The sequence below is a fragment of the Oenanthe melanoleuca genome, chromosome 1A, assembly GCF_029582105.1.
Source record: "Oenanthe melanoleuca isolate GR-GAL-2019-014 chromosome 1A, OMel1.0, whole genome shotgun sequence".
Taxonomy (NCBI): Eukaryota; Metazoa; Chordata; class Aves; order Passeriformes; family Muscicapidae; genus Oenanthe; species Oenanthe melanoleuca.
Window position 1 is genome coordinate 9,411,762 of NC_079334.1, and position 24,854 is coordinate 9,436,615.

The window sequence follows — 24,854 nt, forward strand, 5'->3', positions numbered from 1 at the left end:
TCCCCTTTCTCCATTGTTGAATATTACTTTTCCTGCTTTCTTAAATTGACTGAAAAGTAACCCCCCAACATTTATTTCAAAGCTCAGTTCCATAACTAATGTTTCTAGCTAGGTATGAAAAATATTTATACTTATACATACAAAAAGATTTATAAATACAGTTAATTGAGATTCTGCCAGAGTGTTCAGATTACTTTGTACCAGAAATTTAAATTGCAAAATCCTTAATGGAACCATGAATCTGATTAAAAATAATATCTTGATAATTTCCTAGTCATCTACCTGACAGCACTGGGAAGAACAGCCTAAGAACCTCCCTAACTTGTGCTCTGTGGATGCATGAAACTGGGACTGCCAGGGGAATTTCAGGAAAACACCTGGAAATCCACCTTTGGCTGGAACAGAACTAAAACCAAAAATATTTTCAGATTTGGGACGATTGTTACTAGTCATGCTTAAGAGGCATTTGAACAGCACCCTTAATAGCATGTTAAATGCTTTAATTCTGGGTTAGTCCTGAAGTGCTCAGACCAGATGGTTGTTACAAGTCCCTTAAACCGAAATATATGTTCTGTTCTATTCTATTCTATTCTATTCTATTCTATTCTATTCTATTCTATTCTATTCTATTCTATTCTATTCTATTCTATTCTATTCTATTCTATTCTTTTGAAGGGGAAAATAAAAGCATCTAGGGAGACTATTAAGACTATTAGCTGTGGCTTTCTTGGCTGTCAGACAGACCTGGAGCCATCTCGCTCTTTTCTGATGCTGCCTGCATTTCTCTCACGCGTGCACTGGAAAAAGCCAGGAATATTTTTCCACAACAGTCATAGCTGAGCCTCACATACCTGGTTTTTAATCTGCCACCTAGAAAGGCTTGCCCTAAGTCCCCACACACACCACAGTGCTGAATTATGGCAGGGGAGATGTGTTACATCACGGGGCCCTGTGCTCAAGAACCTGCCGAACCTGCCAGCGCCTCGACAGCAGCCACAGCCTGTGGCCCCACTCCTGTCCCCTGCTCCTAAAATAACTTCACCCACACAGAAAGGTCTGACACATGCAGACATCAACATAGCAGTTAGATGAATCACATTTGGAGCAGCACAGTGTCACAGCCATGATTTCCAAACAGGAATTTTGCAATCTTTCAGAGTCACAGTATTTGTTTGGCAAAGCTTTGGACTGCCGTCCTCCAGTCAAGAGCCTGCTCTCACACTGGAACCAGATACAAGCACTGCTGTCTGCAGCATGAGGGGCTTAAATGGTAATTTAACTTGGAAAGGAGTCAAACCATCAGCTACACTTTCAGTGATGTCAAACTGCTGCTGTGAAAAATTAAGGGGCATCCTGACTATTTTTTTGTATTTCACAACGATTAAAAAAACAAGTGTGTTTTCTTTTCCCTAAGTAAAATGACGACATATTCTACATCCCAGGATGGGTCAGGGTGGAAGGGACCACAGTGACTCATCTGGTCCCACCTCCAGCAGGGCCATCCCAGAGGACAGGGCACAGGATTGTGTCCAGAGGGATCTGGAATATCCCCAGTGAGGAGACTCCACACCCTCTCTGGTCTCTGTTCAGGGCTTGGTCAGTGCCCAGGGAAGAAGTTCTGCCTCATGTCCAGGTGGAACTTCCTGGGCATCAATTCCTGTCCATTCCCTCTTGTCCTATTACCCTGCTCCACCAAGCAGAGCCTGGCTCCATCCTTTTATCACCCTTCCTTCATGAAGGAGTCTACTTTCATTGTTGGTAATAGTAAGGACATCTGAATTATTTTGAATGGATGCTTTTTGGAATTTTTGGAATTTCTGCTTTTTATGCTACGCATTTTATCTCAAAATTTGAAAATTGTAACTGATTACAAAGCAATTTCATAAAGGTTCTTAAGTTCACATTGAGATTTTCCAGTAAAATAATAACTCATTATGTAACAATTTTGTACGGGTTCCTAAGTTCATATTGAGATTTTCCAGTTGCTCTCTTGACATTATCACTACTCACACATCATATACAAATGTCTTATGCCAAATATTTGTGAGGATGTGGCCAAATCTCTTCTAAACTTCTTCTAATCTCAGTTAAAAACAAAAAAGTGTTTTAAAAACATGGAAAATGAAGAAGTCTGGCTTTGGGTTTTCACTTCCAGATACACCTCCAGTTATAGAGGAAGACCTAATTTCTAGTGAAATCCCCCAGGGCTTTGTGGTTTCTTCAAAGCCTTTCTCTCGGGGCAGAAAGCAGACAAAATTCCAGGACACACAGATTTACTCCCAGCAGGACTTCTTCCAGAATCTATCTGCTATGGATACCAAACACCAAACACATTTCTACCAGCCCTGGAAAAAAGGCCAGTGCCTTCCACATAGTGTTATCAGCATGACTGACCCTGTGAGTCATTTTTGCAATGACTCATTCCATTTTGCAATGGAATGCCAGTCTTGACTCTCCAGCTCCAAGACCAGCCTCTCCCTCCCAGATGTGGAAGGAACCACTCAGCCATCACCATTCCAAAATATCGCTGTGTCGAAATAAACCAAAGTAGCTTAAAATTGGTTTGGAAAGGTGAGACCAGAAGTAAGGCACTTAGTGTTATGTTTCATGGACAAACTCAGGAGTTTAGGATGACCCAGATGACATCATCTTAGGGTCTGTGGCTTCCTATTTCCTCTTAAAATCCATCCCTAACTCCCTGACAGCAGAGGAGTGATGCATTTATACAGCCCCACCCCTCACCCAGTGGACAGATCCACTCCAGCATCACAGTCACTGCAAAAAAAGCAATCACTGAAGCTCAAAACAACCTTTAGGGTTTTTCTTTTGTGTCTGGCTTGTACAGTCAGAGATGTTATTCCTCTAAAATGAATAAAATGTTATTATTATATTTCTCCTTTAACCAGCAGTCAAGAAATCTTTTAATCCCTGTCCTTTGGTGGGGAAAGCTTTGTACTTTATCTCTCTGCAGTCCTAACCATTTATACCTGGCTTTTTAAGGTAGCTGAAACCTTTTAAAAGACCTGGAACTGTTTATGCAAAGAAGGCTAAAGGCCTCAGTCTAGCTGACACTAGTCCTTCCACATATTCTTAAGGTAGACATACGGGGAAAACAGGTCAAAGAGGCAAGAAATTCTGCAGTACTTACCAGAGAATCCCACCATCCTTTAATACAGTCAGGAGAGAAACCCCTAAAAATCTCCTTTGCCTTCCTCTATTAATCAAAGGATCAGGGTCCTTTGGATTGTGCAGTCTGAAGAGGAAAATCTATCCTGGTGAAAAGCAAATGCTTGTCCTCTTCACTATTGGCCCAAACAAGACATTCAGTTTCACATTTAAACAGGATAAAATAATTTAGCCTACCTGTAGAGAAAAGCTTTACAGATAGTTAATGTTGTGTCTAGATTATTTGAAGTGTAATTTTAAAAGGCTTCTGGTAAACTCTGATTTCTTCTTAACAGCAATATCCTGGATTTGCTTTTCTCTGTGCCAGTAGGACAAAATAACTCTGTAACCACCCAGCACAATTTTAAGTGCAGATAATAAATATTTCATGCAAAATGCCTATTATCCCATGCAAATACAAAGTTTCAAGATAATAAATCAGTTTGAAGTACTTCTACAAGGGTCATGAATTTCCATTAGTGATTTCTATTACGCAGAAATTCGGTTGATTGCTATCTCATTCCACTAGTCAGAGAAGTTCAGGTGTGGTCAGAGAATTGCATCTATGAGATTGTCACACCCTGGAAGAGTAAAACATAAATATTGTCTCCAGATCCTTCATATGGAATAAAAAATGAAATATATTTAAAAAAAAAAAAAGCTACAGCATTATTTTCATTCCACATTCTTGAGAATATTGAAGATGCAGAAACACATTTCACTTCCTCATAACTTAATTTGCAGGTGAATGGGGAGAGTTTAATTTTTTACAAACTTACAGGAGGTTTTTATCCAACAGGTCCATTTCTTGCCTCTGATCAAAAGGTTACTGCCCATGAATTTTAATGAGAGTTGCTTTAATACAGTATAAGCATGAAAAGCTTAACAATACAAAGGTAGGACAGGAGTTATCCAAAGTTCTTCTGTGATCCTTAATTTTAGAAACTTAAGGGAAGCCACATTACTGATGCTAACTAATTCTCCATGGCAAAGTGACAAAAGAAAACCAATCCAAAAGCCACACAGAAAACCAGTCTGAGCTCAAGACTGAGACTCAGGACCTCCCCTTGCTCAGTTTCCAGTGACCATGAGAGTTTAGTCACATGCATTTATTATTTCCATCCTTGTTGGATCTGTATTGTTGTGGCCAGCCTCCACCCCTCTGCTTCCCTTTATTTTATAGGAAAATCTGTATGCCTGTTTTGTTACCTGCTCTGGGAAGCAGCTGCCCAAGCCAGGGTCTCCCCCTCAGTATTGCCTCTGGAATGTGCTGTATCTTATCATTTATTTTGGCAACAATATCTCCAACATGTTTTTATTTGCATTTCAGTATGGCTTCCCTGTTTTTACTGTTCTGCTTGAGTTTTTTTGAGTTTCGATACCTGATGAATTTCTAATCCCACCGTATGAAATTAAGGTACAAGCCCTCAGTTTTCATCCCTGAGCTAAAAGGCTCAGAAGCTGAGTGCTGAATGATCATGCTGAGTGCCCTGTTACAATGAAAGGGGAATTTTTAGTTGAAATATAACTTGTTTTTTCTCACAACTGGGGTGACCTAAGGGCACGTGCGCAACCAGTTACCATGGATCAGCTGGCGGGCTGAAACTTATCCCGCCTTATTTTCCTAAAGGGGATGTTTGTAACTTCACACAGACATATTTGAAAGATTAAAGGAGTTAAACTACAACTAAACTGTAAGTTTATCTTGTATGGGAAAACACCCATTTAAGCGAGACTTATGCATTTATTTTAAACTAAACATCCAGCAGAGGCCACAAAGGTCTGGAGCATCTCTGTGGGAGCTGGGCCTGATTAATTGGATAATTCAGAAAGGGGATCTCATTCATGCATGTAAATATCTCGAAGCAGGTGTCAATAGGATGGTGCCAGACTCTTCTGTGGTGCACAGCGACAGGAAGGGAGCAATGGCCATGAACTAAAACAAGAAGTTTCACAACACGAGGAAGTTTCTTTACACCAAGGGTGGCAGAGCACTGGAACAGCTGCCCAGGGAGGGTGTGTGGATTCTCCCTCTCTGGAGACATTCCAAACCCACCTGGATGTGTTCCTGTGTCACCTGCCCTTGGTGACCCTGCCTGGGCAGGGGGATTGGAATGGATGAGCTCCAGAGGTCCCTTCCAGCCCTAAGGATTCTGTGATCTGTACAAGAGCAGCAGGGTCGGGTTGGGGTGGGGGGGTTGGTTAGATATCAGGACTAAGTTTTTCCCCCCAGAGGGTGGTGGGACACTGAACAGGCTCCCCAGGGAATGGTCACAACCCCAACCCCGCCGAGCTCCAGGAGCGTTTGGACAAGGCTCCAGCCACAGCGTGGGATTGCTGAGGCCGCGCCGTGCAGGGCCGGGAGCGGCACTCTGACATTCCCCGGGCTCCCTTCCCCTCCATGCCGGGACACGGGACACTCCGATGCCGCGGGAGGGCCGGGCATGGCCCCGTGTGGCGCTGCCGGAGCGCTGGAGCCCGCCCGGCCTCGGGGCGGAGCGGGGCGGCCTCAGGTGCGGGGCGCGGCCGGGAGGCGGCCCCGGGGGCGGGCGGGGGAGTCCCCGAGACACTCGGGCAGGGCCGCATTTAAAGAGCGGCGGCGGAGCGCGGGAGCCCTGTTCCAGCGCCTAGAGCCGCCACCATGCCCGTCAAAGGAGGCACCAAGTGCATCAAGTACCTGCTCTTCGGCTTCAACTTCATCTTCTGGGTGAGGCGCCCCGGGCCGCGCTGCCCGCGGGACGGGCATGGAGGGGAGGGGAAGCGCCGGGAGCCGCGTTTTATTTGCTTTTTTGCTGCCTGTTTTTTGCTGTTTTCCCCACTTGCCGCCCCCCGGAAGGAGAGGGGCGGGTGCCCCAGTGTTCACCGCTTTATTTTTTACGTTTTTCAGGTTTTATCGTAAGGCGGGTTGAGTGCGCTGCCAGGTGGGGAGGGGGTGCTGGGTTTGGGGCTACCGCCCCCCCCCCCCCCCCCCCTTCAGCACCCCCCAGTACTACGTACAATCCTCGCCCTAAAACTGTGTGTGCAGGTCGGGCTCCCCGGTGGCTGTGCCCGGGGTGAGCCGGTTCCTCGCACGCTGCAACCTGTGGTTGTGGTGTGTGTGAACCCTGGTGTCGGTGGGAGCTGTGGCTTCCCTTCGGGGCTAATCTCTCGGAGCAGAGCAGCGCCCGTGGCTATCGCGTCTCCCGTGTGGTTCCTGGCCCCTCTACGCCCTGTTGGCCGGGCGGCGTGGGAAGGGAGAGCGCGGCTGAGCCGAGGGGCTGGAGCTGTTCTCAAGTGCTCGGGGCGTGGGCACCTGGATTTAGCGCTGGCTCCTGCATGGAAAAGTACCACGAGAGCTTCTTGTGTGCCTGATGGATAGGTGCAGAGCGTATGGTTCAAAAAACTGGGTTTCCTCTGGGCTGTTTGCCACGGCGGAGAAGTGCGTGTGTGGCTCCGATGTGGAGGAGTGAAGTTGGAGCTGCGGGAAGAGTTGGAAGTTCAGTGTTCATGGGCGAAGTGCTCGGGATGTCTCGATGTCGAAATGGGTTACAGCAGAGCTGAGAAAACAGAGCTGGCTGCAGTTGAGGCAAGTTGTGCCGAACTTGACCTAGGAAAGCACATGTTGGTAGCCGGGACAGTGAGCCGGGCTGTCACATTTGCAGGAATAGAGCTGATCAGAAGGAAAAGCCTAATAAAGCACTGACTGAAACTTAGTGAATTTCTAACCTCTTTTTAAAAGAGACTGAATTATTCATGGTTTGCCTTGTGCTTGTTTTGTTTGTTAGTTTCAAAGCTGCCGACTTTCTGCAGAGTGTTTTATGGAACAAAAGCTCTTGTTTTCAGAGGCATTGCCTCAAAGAAGCTCTTAACCAGAGCATCACCGCCTTGTTGTCTGAGGCTCAGGGCTGAGAATGGGGAGAGAGGTTTTGTTTAGCTTGGGATGTACCTGTTGCTTGTGAATGTCATGGTAATCAATTACTGAGACTTTACTTACTTTTGGGTGCTCATGGATACAGAATTGTGCTGGTGACAGCGTGAAAGAAGAATGGTGCTGCCGCCCAGAAGAGCTTAGAGATCATGGCTTTTCAAGTTGCCTTCTTGAGACTGGCAGCATGCTGCCAGGATGTGGGAAAGAGAAGAGAAAGAAAAAAAGGAAGGAAGATAAATGTATTTTGGAGATCCTAGTAAGTGTCTGGAGGCCCCAAGAGGCAGTGAAGGGCAAGCAGCTTGTGTCAGCCAGAGAGATAAGTGTGTGTGTTTGGCCAGCTGGTCCGTGGCTCTTGGGCATCACCACATGTCATTGTGACCTGCTGAAAATAGTTGGAGGGGTGTTTAAGGGGGTATGGTGTTAGCAAACTTTGTGTTCTCTGTGGAGAAATGAAGTAGCTGTATCCTGGGTTATTCCACACTGAACAATGTAAAAAAAAGGTGTTCTGGGCCTGCCAGCATTAAAAGGTGAGAACCACCCTAATAAGAAGGCTTTAATGTTTCTAATGGCTTTGCAGATGTGAAAAGTCTGATGTAATGGAGGTATGTTGACAAAACCTGTTGTGGCCAAGTGCAATTCTGTACCTCCTCTTTTTTGAGATAAGCTGCCGCCAAAGGATAGGTGAGAGGTTTAAGTGGTCTGCAGCAAACCTGCAGATGGCTGTGGGTGCCATTAGGTGGGTTGTACTTGCTTCCATCAGAGGCTTTAACAAGGGTAAGAGGAAGCAGAAAAGCTCAAACAGCATTGTAAAGGAAGCTATTGAAATAAAAAGGGAAATTCTAAAAGCTGGAGCTGTACCCAAGGGAAGGAGATAAAGGTTCACAAATGCTAGTGAGTCAAATAAAATATGCAATAATGTTGGCCAAAGGAAAGCTTTAGGAGTAATTTGTGAAAGCAAACCAAAGTAACATACCCCTCCTCAGAAAAGTGAGGAAAAGGAAGTTTCTCAGGGAGCCTTCCAGGCAGTAATAGCTCCAGGTGTAAAAGTTTTGGGAGCAGTGTTTGGCAGAACTTTATCTTACTGGAGAAGATTTTAACCAAGCTCTATGCCATAACCTGTCTTTGACTCTGAATCCTGCACAGGCTTGAACTGACCTCTCTGTGCAAAGGAGGTGAAACAGGAGGAGCAGCAACAAATGTTTGATTAACAATTCTCCAAGGTCACACAGTACTTCAGAACTGAGTGAGTTGTGATTAGGCAACTGCCCCTGCTCACCATCCCTCAGTGCTGGAGGGCTGGAATGCAGCTTCTGGTAGTCTGGGATGCCCAGAGAATGGTACACGCGGAGTATCTGGAAATAGCCAAAGAAGATTCTGTAAAAGCTGGTGTACATGTGGAGATGGGGCACTGACTACTGCAAGGGGAAGTCAGACTTCATGAAGCTGCTGCCTTGGAGCCTTTAAAAGATGGAATGTCAGAGAGGGCAAGGACTGGTTGGTGTTGGTTCACTTGTTCAGTGTCTCCTGCAAATCTCAGTTCTCTTGTGAAAACCAGGCAGTCCTGGAGGAAGATCTTGGCAAGTATGAGATGGCTGTTGGAGTGGAGGCAGGGCTGTGGGGAGGTGCAGCTCCCCTGTTGTGGAGAGATGCAGCAGTGCTGACACAAACTCCCTGGTGGCCAGTATAGCCTTACCTCACCTGGAGAAGCACAGGAGGCACTGCTGCAGTGCTGCTGGCACCCACTGTCCAGGGTGATGGAGGTGATGGCTGCATGCTGACACAGCAGGGTGAGACTCTCACCACAGGCAGGCATCAAGTGATTCCCATGGGAGGGAGCTGCCTGGAGATAACTAAATGGTTCAGGGGCAGCTGCTGCCATGGAGCAGTGAAGCCTTGGGGGGAAAAGGATCTATGATGGCTTTACAAAAGCACCAGGTGGGTGCTCAGTGTCAAAAGAGCAAAACCAGTTTCAGAAATGAAGGGCTGAGAGAAGATGGTATGTAAAGCTCCCTAAATCCATGGCATGCTGGTGTCCCACAGTGCTGCAGGCTGCTCGTGTAATCTGCCTGCCTTGAGGGGATCATAGTGGAGCTTGGTAATGTTTGGGAAAGCAAGAGGAAGGTTTCTCCCATCAGCAACTGTAAGTATGTTAGGATTCTTCAGCAGATGCTTCCTTAGGATCATGATTGTGCAGGCAGTAGGTAGGGCCTGACTGTATTGAGAGCAAGAGCTGTGGGATATTAAACCCAAAGAGGACATTTTCAGAGGAAAAGTGTCATTTTGGGGACAGTGGTGGTGCTTTCTCCTCAGCAGATGTTGAGGAATAGGGTGGTCAGGTGATACCTGGATAATCACGGAATGAACTAGGTTGAAAAAGACTCTAGAGATCATCTAGTCCAGCCTGCTTACATGGAGTTCAGCAGCCTTTTGTTAATTTTCCTTCTCTCAAGGTGCTCTCTGTGTCTTTGGCCCAGTCTTTAAGTGCTTGACACGTAGACCAGGAGGTTGGTTGGGAAATGCTGATGTCTGTACTGTTTTCCTAACCTTTCCTGAGGATCTTGTGCTTGATTGATCTCATGGTCTTTCTCCAGTTGGGAAGGCTGGGGACTAACATGGTGTTCTCTGAAACTTTTGGGACTTCAGAGTCTGCCTTAAAATGTGCTTGTGGCCTAAATGGAAGGAAGAGGACATATTTTTGTTTGCACCAACTCAGGTTAAGCATGGATCAGTAAGTTTTGGGTTTCAATCCCCTCTCTGAAGTGTAGGAATTAGGGATGGCTGTTTCCTCTTGGGATGGAGTGTTGCAGCAGGCACCAAGCTCCTTGCTGCTGTTGTGCTGCCCTTGCTGGGGCTGGTGTTCTCCCACCTGGGTTTGCAAATAGCTTTGCTGTCTTGGCATGGCCAGTGCTGGCCCTGGCATCCCTGACAGTCTGCTCTCTGATAATAGAAGTTTGGGGGCTGATTTGGGATGTGGGAGGGAAGATTGAGCCTGATACAGAACTAAATTTTTATTTTTTCCACCAGGCTGGCTTGAGTTTGGCAAGAAGTCAATGGAAACTACACATTTTATGCCTTAAACCCCAGCAGTGGATTGGTTTTAGCAAAGTTGGCTTGGACCAACCTTAGTGTGAGCCGTGTTGGATTGCCTTGAGTTGAGTGAAGAGTGACTGCCTTTAGCTGTGATCCCTTAATTCCCTAGGTTTGCTCAGGCTTGTGATGAAGTCTTTTCCTGGGAAAATTGGGGGCTCCTGAGGAGCTTGCACTATGCCGGGCAAGTGCCTGCCTGTTCCCCCCCAGCTTCCTGCTGCTGAACAAAAGCAAAGCCTTGCATTGTTAAACTTCATTGCTGGGTTTTCCCCTTGTGAATTGTGTGGAATACGAAGACATCTGCTTGCTAATATTTATGGTTTAATGTGTTTTAGGCAAGCAAGTGCTGTAACACAGAGGCAGAGTTCATGTTAAGTTTTGAGCAATCACTTTCTTGTTCCTTTCCACTGTTAGGCAGCATTCTTGTCCTGATTTCACCCTCTCTAGAGTGTTGTGTGTTCTATGAATAAATGCATTTGTGTGTGGTAGTGCCTCCTAAAGTAAGATGAGCAGAATTAGACCTGGAGAGCTCTTTTCTTTGTCTGCCACAGTCTCAGCTGTTTTTGTGCACCAAGAACAGCAATTCAGAGGGTCTCTCCTCCTCCAGTGGAGCAGAGAACTTGCAGGATGGGCAGGGAAATATGCATGTGTCTGTTAGTGTATGTACATATGTAGGCACATATGAAAAATTCAGAAATTAGTTGCTTTTTCTTTCTGAATGAACTGATGCAGTTGCTAACTACAGTGTGTGAATCTAATGCTGCTTGGACTCAGTTCAGTCTATTTTGACTCCAGTAAGTTCTGTGAAGTCAGGAATGGAGTTTGGAGTATGTTGCCTTGAGAAACCTGAAGTGAAGCTACTTAGAGTTCCTGCAGCCCTAGCTCCTATTTGCAATTCTATTTGCAAATATAGTAGACTGGCTTCTGAATAGGAACTTGTATGAAATGGGCTCTAGTCTTGGCAGTGGCCCAGGAATTTTGTCATGTTGCTCCTCCTGTACTGGAGCACCATTTTATTGCAAAAAGTGCTGTGACATTAACATAGGCCACAACATTCTTGAAACTAGCTAAGCAGAAAGAAAATACTTCCTTTCCAATCTACTTTTTTCCAAACTAATTTGAAAATAGCTGCAGTTTCTTGTATAACTGCAGGCCCACATGGCACAAGTGTTAGGGGAGCTTTTTCAAACTCTGAAAACCTGTGCTGTTGTGGATAACACTAATTCAGTAATTGAGGGTTTAGAGTGATGTTGAGCCTCACCTGTACTTGCTGTTTATGGGGCTCTATTTATAGAGTACTAGCCAGTAACAAGACAGAAACAGTTCATTACTACTCATAATGTTCTCAATTTCTTTGCAAAGTTCTAGATCTGATCCTGGCTTTTTTAGTCTAAAACAGTGAGAAATTGTCTTATGCAGTCAGGCTTTTAGCTAAAAGTTCAAGTATTTATGAAGTGACGATGGTGATTTTTTTTTTGTCTTGTCACATCCTGGGGTAAACCTATATATGGAACAGTAGTGTAGAGCCTGACATATCATCTTTATTTCAAGAAAAAAAATGAGTAAGTGTTCTGTTAGATGCCAATCTTAGCTGGCAACACTGAACTGACTTCTTTACTTTCATGTAATAACTTTACCTTCTGCTGGAGGTAGTGCTATGAGCTTGGTAGAAGTTGTATATAAACTTGCCTGAAGGTGTCAAAATGGCAAAACCCACTTTATTTTTTTTTTTTTTTTTTGTGCAAAAGCTTTTGTTACAGGTTTTGAGCCACTTACCAGGTGTTCTTGAAATGTCTAGTTTCTTCCTTATCCCTGCCTCCACTCTGAGAAAGTGGAGAAGGGCTGGTGGAGGGTGTCCCTTTCCCAAAGTTTTGTCTGCCAGGACAGACAAGGGACTGTCTTAGGACTTGGTAAGTGCTTGGACCTTGAGCTCCTTGAGAGGTGATTCTGCCTATGGAAAGATGAGATGATCTTCTCTAAGATGTCTGAGGCAAGTGAGGTGCTTGTCCCTTAGCAAGGTCAAAGGGACTGAACACAATGGTCCTTGCCAAATAGTGGTTAAATCCAAAACAGACTTTCCAGATTTCCCAAATAGTGTCACACATTGCAGTGCTATGGGATATGTTAACAGAATTGGTGGTTTGGGTTAGGGTTTTTTTATTATTTAAACCTCAAGGTTTTAACAAGTGTTTATGGCATTGGCATTAAATCTAAGAGTTTCCTGTGCAGGCCTTCTGCTGGGAGACACCCGATCTGTGAAACCTGAGGTGTCAGAGTGGGGCAAAAATCCCATGAGAGCTGCTTGGTAGTGTTCAGTGCTGGGGCACACTCTGAGCTTATGCTCAAGGTAGCCAGGGATGGGGAGGGGAGGAAGGCAGAGTGTCCTGTGTGGCTGCTGCTGCCAGGATACACAGGCTTTCTCATCTCAAGTGTATTCTGTCTGGCTCGGGTATTTCCTCAGTTCTCACTTGGAAGGCTGGGACACACCCTTGTATATACCCAGAGGCAAAGCAAGGGGGAAGGGATGGCTTTGGAGAAGGTGGATGGGTGAGAGGAGGGAAGTCCTGCTCAGGAGGCTCACTAGGGAAGGTGCAGGGCTGTGTAAGAAAGGAAGACAGACCGAAAAAGCTGGTTTTCCTGTTGCAACAGGCAGAAAGCTGCATGCAGGAGTGAGCTTTAGGGGCAAAGGGGGGTGTGTTTGCATGTAATCCAAAGAATAACAGCCCGAGAAACCTCCACGGGGCTAGGAGAGGAGTGGCCAGGTAGTTCTATCCTTGTTGCAGCCGTGGAGCAGCCAAGCAGAGCAGGACTGAGCTGGGAGCAGTGGTTAGGGAAAACAAGGAAGCCTGGTTAGCTGGAGCAGGGAAGTCAGTTGTGTAATTGTGCCAGGACATGCTGTTACTGGAAAATCACTAACCACAAACTTTTCCAAAACAGTGAATGAGCAGTGTCCCTTTAGCTTCACACTTTGGTCAGATTGGAAAAAAAACCCCAACCCTGTCTTCTGAGCTCTTTTTGTTGTACTTGTCACTATAGAAACATACTACTTACCTGTCTGATAAGCACACAAACCCACTCTTTTCTTTGTGTATGTGAAACCAGACAAAATGCATTACTTTAAGGAATAGTGGTGTTCTTTTCCTGCTAAATTTCTCTTTCAGCACAGCATAGAGCGAGCTACTTAGAGAGACACAGTATTGCTCAACTGCTGTGACAAAATAGGTCTGTTAGATGGGGAATCCCCTTGGATTACCAAACAAAAACCCAGCCATTAAGTTAGTTGGGATCTTCTTCCATTCGCCTGAGGTTGGGGTCTTTCACCCCTTTCCCAGGAAGGAAAAACAATCTTCCAAACCATCCCAGCATGGCTTGCATAGCATGGGTGAGCAGGGAGGTGACAGTGCCTCAGCCTCTAGCATGCCACGCTGGCCAGAGGTGCTCCAAGTGCCCATAGGGCTGTGCTTTTCCCTTTTCCTTAGAGGCTGGTGTTGCTGTGTCCTCATTTCTCCCTTGTTTTGATGGAAACTTGAAGCTTTAAGTTTCTTGCCTTCTGCTTTAAAACTGCCTTTTTTTAGTTCAGTGGTCACTGTGGGTAGGAAGAGCACAAACTGAGAACATAAGTCTGCTTTCCTTAAGAAACTGAGACAAAAAGTCTCTTATTCTTGCATGAAGGAGATGCATTTTATTTCTCATCCACCATGCAGAGAATTATCACTCTGTTTCATTCTACCACTGTTTTTTAGTGCTGTGCAGTAGTTCACTGGCATGAAATGTTACCACTGTTCTGTGATCCTGAAGTCTCTTGTCTCTGCCATCTTCTTAAACTTTCCCACAGAGTGACTGCCTTTCCAAGGAGAAAACATGCCATGTACCTCTGGGTGGTGGTGGGGAAGGGTTAAATTTGTGTTTTGAAAGGAGCTATATTATATACATCATCTCTGCCCAATGTGAACAGACCAGTTTGTTTCTGGAGGGCATTCACTGAGCCTTCTCCTTTGCTTGGAATTTTAAGATTATCTGCATGGTTACAGCATGGCTTAAGAGTTTCTTTAGTTTTAGTCCTATTCTGTGCCCTGCTCTGTTTGCAGGGCTCTCTACTCTACTGGAGCTTGTCAAGCTGTAAATAAATTTGATAGGTGACAAGAGCTGGGTGTGAGCTTGTGGCCTCACAATTTGTGAGTTCCTGGCAAAACCAGCGGAGGCTGTATGTTTCTTCTAATGATGGGGATCTGGATCAGGTATAAAAACTGAAGACTATTGGATGACCCAGGAATGGGAGTCTCAGCTATTAAATACTGAGTGACTTAACAGCAGTCTCAAAGCTGAGTTTTTTTCCATCACTAAGCCTTTCTGATGTTTTAACTGAGGCACTGGGGTGAGATGAGGTGGCAGAGGCTTTTTTGAAGTGATGCTGCAGGTAGAGCAGCAACCCTTTTCTCTGTCAGCTCCTCTTTGTTACCTCTCCTTCCCCTCGGGGTGCAGCTCTGGCACAAGAAATTGAAATAATGACGCTGGTGTGACATTCTGTGTCTACCAAGGTGCTCCAGCATAACTGAGCCATCTTGTCAGGGTAGCCCTAGCAAGGCAAGCAGGAGGTGTGTGCAGGTGTGCCTTGGGAGTTTGCACCAGAAACGCCAACAAAGGCTTTTTGCTTGTGTCTGGAAACCTCCAAGTAGGCTTGGCTCTTTGGGCTGTGTGTCACTTGATCTGTTTTCCCAGTACAACCCTGCAGCTCCTCTTGGAGGCACTCGGGTTCCTGCCCTACAGGAAAAGCTGGTTTAGGAAAGCTGGGGCTGTGTGTGAGCAGGAACTCTCCCAGGGCAGGGAGAAGGGGCTCTCAGGTGGGCTGGGTGTGGAAGAGGTGTGTCCCTGGGTGCTTGCCAAGGGAATGCTGCCCATATTCCCACTGAAAATTGACGTTGTTAAACACTTCCCAGTTTCTTAGGGGCCAGTCAGGAATGTTTCCTTCTACAAAACCCTCTTATCAGAGGTCAGGCTTTAAGGATTTTATTGGAATTTTATTTTTGCTTTTCATGTGTGCTTTGCCTAACCAAAGCACCAGGCTTTATGAACTTACTGCTTACTCTTAAGTTTAAATTTTTAATGTCTGCTGCAGCATTTGGGATTTCTCTCCTCATCTCGCTTTTGTAGAGCTTTTTTTTTTTAATAGTTAAATGGTCTTCAAAGGAAGAGCTGAGAAGCACACTCCAGCTTTCTGCTTTGTCCTGGTTTCTTCATTTTCATATATGCAAGAAAACTCAATTTTTTTTTTTCTTTTCAAAGGAGAATCCAGTCTCTTCAAAGCAAACTGTTGCTATTGGCCTTACCAGAGTGCAATTCCCTCTTTCTTGCAGCACTTCCTATGGCTTTTGCCAAATGTTTCATCCAGAGGCTAATTTATACACAAAGCGATGTGCTGCAAACACAGGCTAAGAGGAACCTGGAGGCATACAGGCAGAGATGATAATGAAATAAAACTAAACATTACCTAAAATTCAATTGTATTTCTCCAGATCAGCAATGTTGCCGCTTCTGCGGTTGATTTTATTTTTTTTTTTTAATTCCTGTCAATGTGGTCACTTAATGGGTTGGTTTTATCTTGTTTTGCAAGAAGAGCACTCTTCCTGAACTCCCTTCCATGGCACACTGAACTCTCAGCAGTTTAATACGCTAAAACTTCCATCTGGCCTTACAAGGCACTTTTCCTTGTGATACACTTTCTTTTCAGTGTGAAGCTTTAAGGTCACTAAGCCATGCAATCAGTGTTTGCAGCCACCCAGAATAAAACAATGCATGGAAGGATGAGTGGAAATACACTTGGCTAGACCTTGGATATTTTCAGAAAGGAACAAGAATGGCATTGTTCTCCTGTGGCATTGGAGTTTATATTATGTAAATGCCTCTGTCAACAAGGTGCCTCATGTCTGGGACTTTGTGTTGGTATCCCCATCCTTCTATGCTTGTCATTTGTCACCTCTTTAAATAAAAGCTGTATCCTGTGCTCACTTCTGATTTTGTTACTAATGCAAGGCAGGGTGGATTAGTTGGTATAATTTAACAAGCCTTCCTTGTTCTTACAGCTTGCAGGGACAGCTGTGCTTGCAGTTGGACTATGGCTTCACTTTGATTCACAGACCAAAAGCATCTTTGAACTGGACTCTGACACAAAGTTTTACACAGGTGAGCTGGGGATAGGTTGCACTTTTGTGCCCTGATTTGAGTTCCAGGCTGCTGAGGAGCCTTGGCCTTCCTTACAGGTTAAAAAGGCAAAACAGCCCTAAACAGCCTGAGAGCAGCTTCCCCTGGCTGGTGCTGGGGGCAGCTTCCCTTATGAGCCCTTGTGCAGACAGCAGTGCTGTCGTGTGAGTGGTTTCCTGGCTCTTCATCCTTTTTCCTACAGTAGCTGTTGTTCCTGTCAGCAAACATTTTGTAATCCCAGGGGCTCCTGGAAGACAGAGGATGTTTCTTCCTGATGCTCATCACCATATGCGTCAGTGAAGTTGCATGCTAAGCTAATTGAGTAATTAATAATTTTTCTCCAGAGTGACCAACCTGAGCTACCCAAAACACAGCTCTGTTGCCTCATCTCTCAGAAGGACCATGTGCAGTTTTGTCTACCCCTTAAAGCCCAACATTTCTTAATTCATACTGAACTGAATGGGAAGAATACACTAGTATCTTGGTACTTATGAGAGTTATTCCAGCCAGCATGGATCAATGTAGCTTTAGCTAGACCATGTGGAAGGTGTTTGTAAGATCATTAATTAGAGTACACGCACTTTTAGTTTATGTTAATGTCATAGGAATTACTAAGTGAACTGGATTTTAACTGAACTTTGATTTTGATCTCTACAGTTGCTTTTAAGCCTAAGCAGGAGAACACATAACTTGGTTGTTGTCACCTTATTGTAGGTGCTCAAACCCTTGGAGAAGCTTTGCTATGAGGAAAGGCTGAGGGAATTTGGATTGTTCAGCCTAGGGAATAAAAAGCTTTGGGGTGTGACCTCATGGTGGCCTTCCACTGCCTGCAATGAGCCACAGGAGAAATGGAGAGAGACTCTTGACAAGGGCCTGGGATGACAGGACAAGGGGCAATGGCTTCACACTGACAGAAGGTTTAGATTGGATATGAGGAAGAAATTGTTCCCTGTGAGGGTGGTGGGGCCCTGGCACAGGTTTCCCAGAGCAGCTGTGGCTGCCCCATCCCTGGCAGTGTTCCAGGCCAGGCTGGATGGGGCTGTGAGCAACCTGGGATAGTGGAAGATGTCCCTGCCCATGGCAGGGGGTTGGGATTAGGCAGTCTTTAAAGGATGGCTTCATTTTTCTCTTGCCAAAAAACTGGCTCCTATCCTCAGCTACTCACCTGTGGCAACTCCCAGGCTGGTGTCTGAAGGGTCACTTGCAAGGAGGTGCAACTTTTGTTGCAGCCTTAGTCCTAGGGTGGCCTGTGCCTGGTGTAGAGGCTGTAGTTGGGAACATTGAGATGCTTGTGGGACTTCATGAAGAAGCTGCAGGCATGCAGACAGGTTATCTGTGAGAAAATTTGTGGTTTGCCCTTGGTATGATGGCATCTTAGCAAACTGGGTGGTTCTTGGAGCTGCCAGGAAGATTTCTAGTGGAAGATTTTAAGTGGACCTCAGAGAACAGAAATCTAAACTTTGCTGTTGACCTGAATATTTAACAAGTTTTATTTTGGTAGTCTAAAACAACTCCTTCACCTTCAAAAACATAAAATTTTTATGGTGTGATGTTTAAGCTACTGGCTAGATGCAGCTAGTGAAACCTGCTTGAAATCTCTGTATGTTAAAATGAGTTTTAAAAAGAAGCTCAATGGGAATTTCTGCTTTAATGTAATTTTCTGAGTGTAGTTACTGACTGCAGTAAGTTACCTCAAAGGCTTTCTGTACAACTCAAACTGGAATATGAGGTACTGATGGACTCTTTATTTTACTTTTTCAAAATGGGAAAAGTTTAAGCTCAGGTTAAAAAGAAATGTCAGGCTTAATCCCATATAAATGCTGCATCAAGTAGATGTTTATTTTGGCAGCTAATCTTATTAGTTTGCATCTAGAATATATTATTTGCAAATGCTTACATCTGGTTTTCTTTAATTAGTATTGATTGGGTCTCTGAGCTGTGTTTTTGTCCCTATTGATAGAAATGTCCTGCTTGTTCCATATGCTTTGTGCTGATTCTTTAATGCTTCTCTGCCCCTGTAGTACTCCTTGCCATCCTTTGGGAGCTTTCTTGCTCACCACATCTTGCTGCTGTCTCCTGCTCACAGCTATGATGATTAGGGTGGTTGTTCCCAGATTTAGGAGCAGAGGATTTGGCATAAATGGAGCCTTTTACCTCAGAAATGTTTGCTCTTTCTGCTTCAACATACTCACTACCTAATTTCTGGGCAGAATAGTTTACAAGCTCTGGCACTTTTCATAATTTGAAGAAGTACCTGCTTCGAGACTTCAGTTGTTAATCACTATTCCAGCTGTCTCTAATTCCTGTTGTCTCTGTCTTCAGCTGAGAAGTTGATAACTCTTGGCACAGAGCCTCTTTTAGACAGTTTCTTACAGCTTCTCTTAGATGGCTTTATCTTGTATATTTTCTAAAACTTGTGAAATTGCAGTAGGGGTACGCATTGTGTCAAAATGAAGAATTGTGTCAATTTTTCTGATGCATTTGCTTTGAAAATTAAGCACAACCCCCACTTTTTTACTTCAAACACCTCAGTTAAGAAACTTGGGAAAAGCTACCAATGCTATTTGTGGAGGAATTGCATACCTTGCTGCTGAGTTCTCAGTGACCTGCACACCTTTGTTTTCCTCCTCCCTAGGTGTTTACATCCTTATTGGAGCTGGTGCCCTTATGATGCTGGTTGGTTTCTTGGGATGCTGTGGTGCATCACAGGAATCTCAGTGTATGCTTGGCCTGGTAAGTGCTCAGGGTAATGCTTAAGATTTTGAGCAGCATGATGAGAAAGGAAGAAAATATTGTGTAATTCAAGGGCAGCAGATTGTGGACGCAGAACAATCACAATGTTTAAACTCCTGGTCACCTACATAATGCTAAAATGTTAAATATAGTTTTCATTTCTGGCCTGAAATCCAGGTGCTCATGCTGTGTTTGAGCACAGGATGACCTCAAGAGGCTGGATGTGTCTGACATATACTGAAGTGTCAAGACTGGAGTGTTGTGAACACAGAGCTAAAGTATTGATAAAGCAGTCCTATCATTGCTAGACAGTTCATCCTGGACTTCGGAGGTTGTGCAATCTTTAATCTCTGAAACCAGAACTGTGGTATTTGATGCTTGAAACAGCAAGGCTCTACTGTTCATAACCATAAGATGAGCTCTTCTAGTTGACAACTGCTCTACAAGCCAATTGCTGGAGAGCACCCTCATTGTTTTCAAACTGGAGGGGCCAGTAGAGCTTACTGAGTTTGTAATCATCCAAATAACCAGAAGACTTAGTTAATAAAAGACAGCTGCTATAGCCACTGAAGGAATAATTCCCCTTTTGTATCACAGAAGAACCTGAATTCAAGTATTTATTGCAGAATTATGCCTCTAGCCCTTTGTAATTGAGTATCTCTTTAAAGTGCTTCTAAATGATAATGGTGTTTTGGATCTGGTAGTCAGTGAGAGACAGAACACTTTTATTTGTGTTGTGGGATGTACAGCAAAGCAACCATTAGCTCTCTGGGAGTAGGTGGCAAGCTAGGAGTTAAGTAATGACTCCTAAAGTAACAGGAGTGACAGAGGAAAGAATTGGTGTCAGCTGTTGTGATGTGTCTGAATGACTTGGACAACTTCAAAGTTGGCGTTAACAGATGATTGGTTTTAATTAACACTGATCAAAAAGCAGGACTGGTGCTTGGAGAGCACTGCCAGACTTTCAGACGCTCCTGGGAAGAAGTGCTGACCCAGTGTCCTTTTTCCTGGTGTTACCAATGTCCAAGACCTCCCACTGCAACCTGGTTGAGTGACAGCTCCCACAAGCCTGGACAAACTTGCAGTGTATGTGTGTGATGCTGGTTTGTGGTGCTCTGGCCTTCATGAATAATGTGGTCTTTCTTTTCTAGTTCTTCTTCTTCCTTTTTGTGATTTTTGCCCTTGAAATTGCTGCTGGCATCTGGGGATTTTCAAATAAAGAAAAGGTAGGTTGCTCTTAAAGGTGGGAGTGGTGGGATGCTGTAACAGGTTTCCCAGAGAAATTGTGTTCCAGGCAAGGTTGGATGGGGCTCTGAGCAACTTGGGATAGTGGAAGGTGTCCTTGCCCATGGCAGGGGGGGCAGGACTTAGGTGATCTTGAAAGCCCCTTTCTGACCCCAAAACTACCAAGATTCTAGGAATGTGCCCACACTCAGCAGTCTGCTGATGCCTATTCCAGTACAAGTCAAATCCTTATTACCCAGGAAATTTGGAGGAAAGAGGCTGATTCAAGCAGAACAACACAAAAAATCTAGCAGCAATATCTAAAAATGAAGCTGTAGCAGGGAAGCCAGAATCCAAGAAGCTGTTGCATGTTAGAGATGCCCTCCAGACAGTACCTGGCTGAACTGTGAGGTGAAGCAGACTGGCTGGGAAGCTTTACCACTTCCAGAGAGGAGCTGGGTCAGCTGAGGGCTGAATGTTTCTGCATGTGAAGCATGACTGATATGGCCTGTCCCTCCCAAGCAGTCAGGATTCTGTCTTGTTTCAAATTCAGATGCTTGGGGACCAGGGTTGCTTTTCTCCTCACATACAGTGGGGAATATATAGAACTTCTAGGGCACAGTAGAATAGCCAATATTTTTGGGCAGCCAGTGAGAAAAGACTTGGTTCTCTCACTCCTCTTAGAAGCCCAGAGATTTCGAATGGGAAACAGTCCTACCTATCCAGGTGTGGCTATTAAAGTGAGTGTACAGTTACTTCTCACCTGCAACAGTGAGCCCTCTGTCCACCCTCTGTTTGTATATGAAAGAAGAATGGGTGTTGTATGCTGCAGGATTTTTGATTATTGACTTGCTGAAAGCAAGTTTTTCATAATTAATACTAGGTATGACACTACACTATTAATATCATTATTAAATTATTAACACAACTCTTTTTACTTTTCCTTAGATTACTGATGAGTTAAAGGAGTTCTACATGGACACCTACAGAAAGAGAACTCAGCCAGGTGCCAGAGACACCCTGAAAGCATTTCAGTTCACTGTAAGTATATGGTTCTGCTTAACCTGGACATTAATGCTGCTGCACCATGCCAGCAGGGACTGTTCTCCATGCCACCCAGTTTCCTGTATGACTTCTTGCTGGTTAGAAGAAACCAAAGATTGCAGTGATATTTTTGTATAGTGTAAATGAATTCAGGATGCCTTTTTTTTTTTTGCCTCTCTGAGGTGTCTAGAACTAGTTCTTGTTTTTCTAAAACTCAGCAGCAGGCTGGGAACACCTGGATCTGTGCTACTGAGCTGCTGGCACCCTAGTATGCACACCTGCCTATCTGTGAGGGTTCAGCTCTGTCTCTAAGGAGCATAGGCTGTCACCAAAATTATTTTGTGTGTACTTAGAAATCTAGCTCTTTATTTCAGAACCTTGTCCTTTAATTTAATAAAGGCTTGTTAAAATTAGGTTTATAGCAGTCAGATTGACAGGACTTGGTCTGTAATAAAAACAAATGTGGGTTTTTTTGGGTTTTTTTTTTAACCAAACTACTGAGCAAAAATAAGGATTATTTAACCTGGATTTTTTTATTTTGTTTTCTGTTATAGCTAAACTGCTGTGGCCTTACTGGGGTTCTGGAGCAGCAGTTCATGGAGACTTGTCCAGCAAAGACACTGTCTGAGTCATTCACTACGAAGGTAAAGCTTGGCTTAATTCACCATCAGCTCTGAACAGTGGGTAGAGTGAGAAACACTTCAGGAAACCTTCCTAGTCTGTGAGAAATCCCCATGTCACACTGTGGCAGTGTGTGTCTGTGTTCAGGCTGGTTTTGGAAAACAAACCTGCTGTTATCATGGAAAGAACAAGCAGGAAATCTGACCTTGCTCAGGAAGTGTGCAGTCTGTGTGTCACAGACTCACTGGTGGGGTGGGCAGCGGAAGATCGAGACTTTGCCTTAAAAAAAACACCTCTCAGTGCCTTGAGAGATCTTTCTCCTCGGTGCATCTTCATGGTGCTTGCTGGGATCTGTCACCTCCCTCCTGGTTAGGGAGAAGTAGAACTTGAGGTGGGAGCAAGTCTGAACCTTCAGCAGGGACAGGGAAGGGAGAGGGATAAGCATTGGTAGCCTGTTCAAGTGAGTTTGTGACTGAAGGCAATTCTCTGAATCAGGTTTCCCTGTTGGAATATTGCTGCAGAGGTGTCTGAGTGCCACAAATAATGGGAGAAAACAGCTTGTGTAGTTTTTTACCACCCTTCTTTCTCTTTTCTTTACAATCATTCTGTGCTCTTGCTTTATGCTCCAAGACAGTTTGTATGAGTCTTTCTGTAGTTCTTGCCATGCAGGAAGTCAATTAATGACTTGGGTCTTTTTAACTTTGACAACTTTGCATATCTGCCTACAAGAGACCCTTCAGTCTGTATCTTTAGTCCTGTCTGTGCAGTCTGAGTTGGAGTGTGTAGGAGTAGCTGAGACTGAGAGGTTTTATTGTTTGTTTTTATTCTGCTGTGTGTTTTAAACTTCATCTGTTGACTTTGTCTTGTGGTGGTCATTGTCAATTGTAGAAAAAGTGATAGACTGCAGGATCAAAGGATGTAATGGAGCGTGCCTCTAAGAACAGTTCTGTATTGGTATTCTGATTGAACCAACTCATTCTTGCCAGTATATCCCTTTAATCCCAGATTTAGTCTCTCTTCCTTGACTGGGTAAGGAACAACAACAGAAAAAAGTGGCTTTCAGCAGCTCACTGATGTTTGCTGCTGGAACAAGCAGGACAGAAACTGGGATGAGACTGACTAGCTACCAGACTCTTCAAGATTTATATCTCTGTAAAAGTGCTCTGTTCTGTTCATTTGCCAGCATGTGTCCTTTCTGGGGAAAGGACTATACTTACTGCTTTTGGGGAGTGGGGGGGTTTGCCATTTTCATAGGTAATTCATTGTCCTGGGAACATTAAACTGGCCCCTCTGTGAATATGCCCTGGCATAGATCCTAGCCTAGGATATCCTGCCATTCCCATGCACTCTGGGTTCATGAGGGGTCTGCAAAATTACAATAGCATTTGGCAGTATCAAGAGTGGCTTTAAATCCCTTTTGATAAGGGATGAGCCATGCCTCATCTGAAGTGCTGACAGCCATTAGTAACAAGCCAAGCCTGGTAAGTGGCATGTTCAAATTGAGAGGGGAATCCTGCTGTCATCAAGGTGCTGTTAACAGGTTTGAGATACTTGAAGAGTAGATTTCAACTTCCCCACCAATTCCTACCTAGGACCATCCCTGGCTCTCTTTAAGGATGTGACAGTAAAGGCCAGATCAAAGCAGCTTCTAAAAGATGAGTTTTCAAATGAACCCTTGTGAACACTAATGAACCATCTGTTCTGTTTCAGTCCTGCCCTGATGCCATTGATGAGGTCTTCAAATCCAAATTGAATGTCATTGGAGCAGTTGGTCTTGGCATTGCTGTAATGATGGTGAGTGTCCAGATTATTTAGAAGGTGCTCAGAGCAGCAGTCTTGTAGAGCAGTACCTGGCCCAGCAGCCCACAAGGCCATTCCACTTAGGACAAGTCCCAGCAGGATCAGGGTGTGTGCTGCCAGGCCCTGAGGCAGTGCAGAGGCTGGGATGTCTCAGACCTCACTGGTTCTGCTTTGGATTAGGATCTGCCTCCTTGCACTTTCAGCAGTGGTGAAGTCTCATCAGTGACCTGTGTATATATGGAGTGAAGATGTATTGGTCATGCTGCTGGCCCACATCTTAATTGTAATATCTCTTGGGGGTTCTTCTTTTCTTTATAACAATTACAGGCTCTGGTAGAGGGCTGAAATAACAGGGCTGCTAGAAAAACTTCTATTTCTGTGTTTGACTTCTCTGGAGAAAAGCTCATGCTGGGATGGTCAAAGATTTCTTAGGAGATATGGCAGTGGTTTATAGCTGCTGGTGCTGTGCAGGGCCAGAAATTGAACTTGAAGATCCTTGTGGGTCCCTTCTACCCTGACATATTCTATAATCTGTTTTCAAGTGCTGAGGTGAATGGGATTCCTGGGAATGATCTTTGGGGATTGTGGGATGGGGATGGCAGAGTGAAGTGAAAAAAGGCAGAATACATGTGACCTCTGGGCTGGAAGAGCAGCTTGTCCACATGCTGATAAAAGCTCATGCTTTGCTTTCCTGATTTCTAATCTGTTTGCTTTCTTTCCAGATTGTTGGCATGATATTCAGTATGGTTCTGTGCTGTGCCATCCGCAGGGAAAGAGAGATGGTCTAAGAGCTGCAAACCCAAGATTCCTGCACTATAAAAATCCTCACCATTAACTTTTGAGTTCTAAGAGCATTTCTAAAACGTTATATATTTGTTACCTTTTTAATGCTTTATTTGGTACTGATGTAGGTTTGCTTTTTATGTTACAGGTTAAAACTATAAAGGTTTATCTGACTCAATACAAACGTTGTACATAAAATATCTGACTTTCTTGAAACTTGCATAATTTGGATGTAATTTATGTTGGAGACAATTTGATACTTAATAAAGAGTAAGATGTATTGTTTGTGGGA

The 24,854-nt window shown here is 44.5% G+C and overlaps 1 protein-coding gene across 1 annotated transcript; it reads left to right on the forward strand.

Annotated features, from left to right (window-relative positions):
- The first annotated feature begins 5,683 nt into the window (after positions 1–5,683).
- CD9 (CD9 molecule) lies at positions 5,684–24,854 on the forward strand. The gene is made up of 8 exons (XM_056511362.1): positions 5,684–5,872; positions 16,240–16,339; positions 18,993–19,090; positions 20,242–20,316; positions 21,263–21,355; positions 21,913–22,002; positions 23,690–23,773; positions 24,502–24,854. Exons 1-8 carry the CDS (start codon positions 5,807–5,809, stop codon positions 24,565–24,567), a joined length of 672 nt encoding a protein of 223 aa, XP_056367337.1. The 5' UTR covers positions 5,684–5,806; the 3' UTR covers positions 24,568–24,854.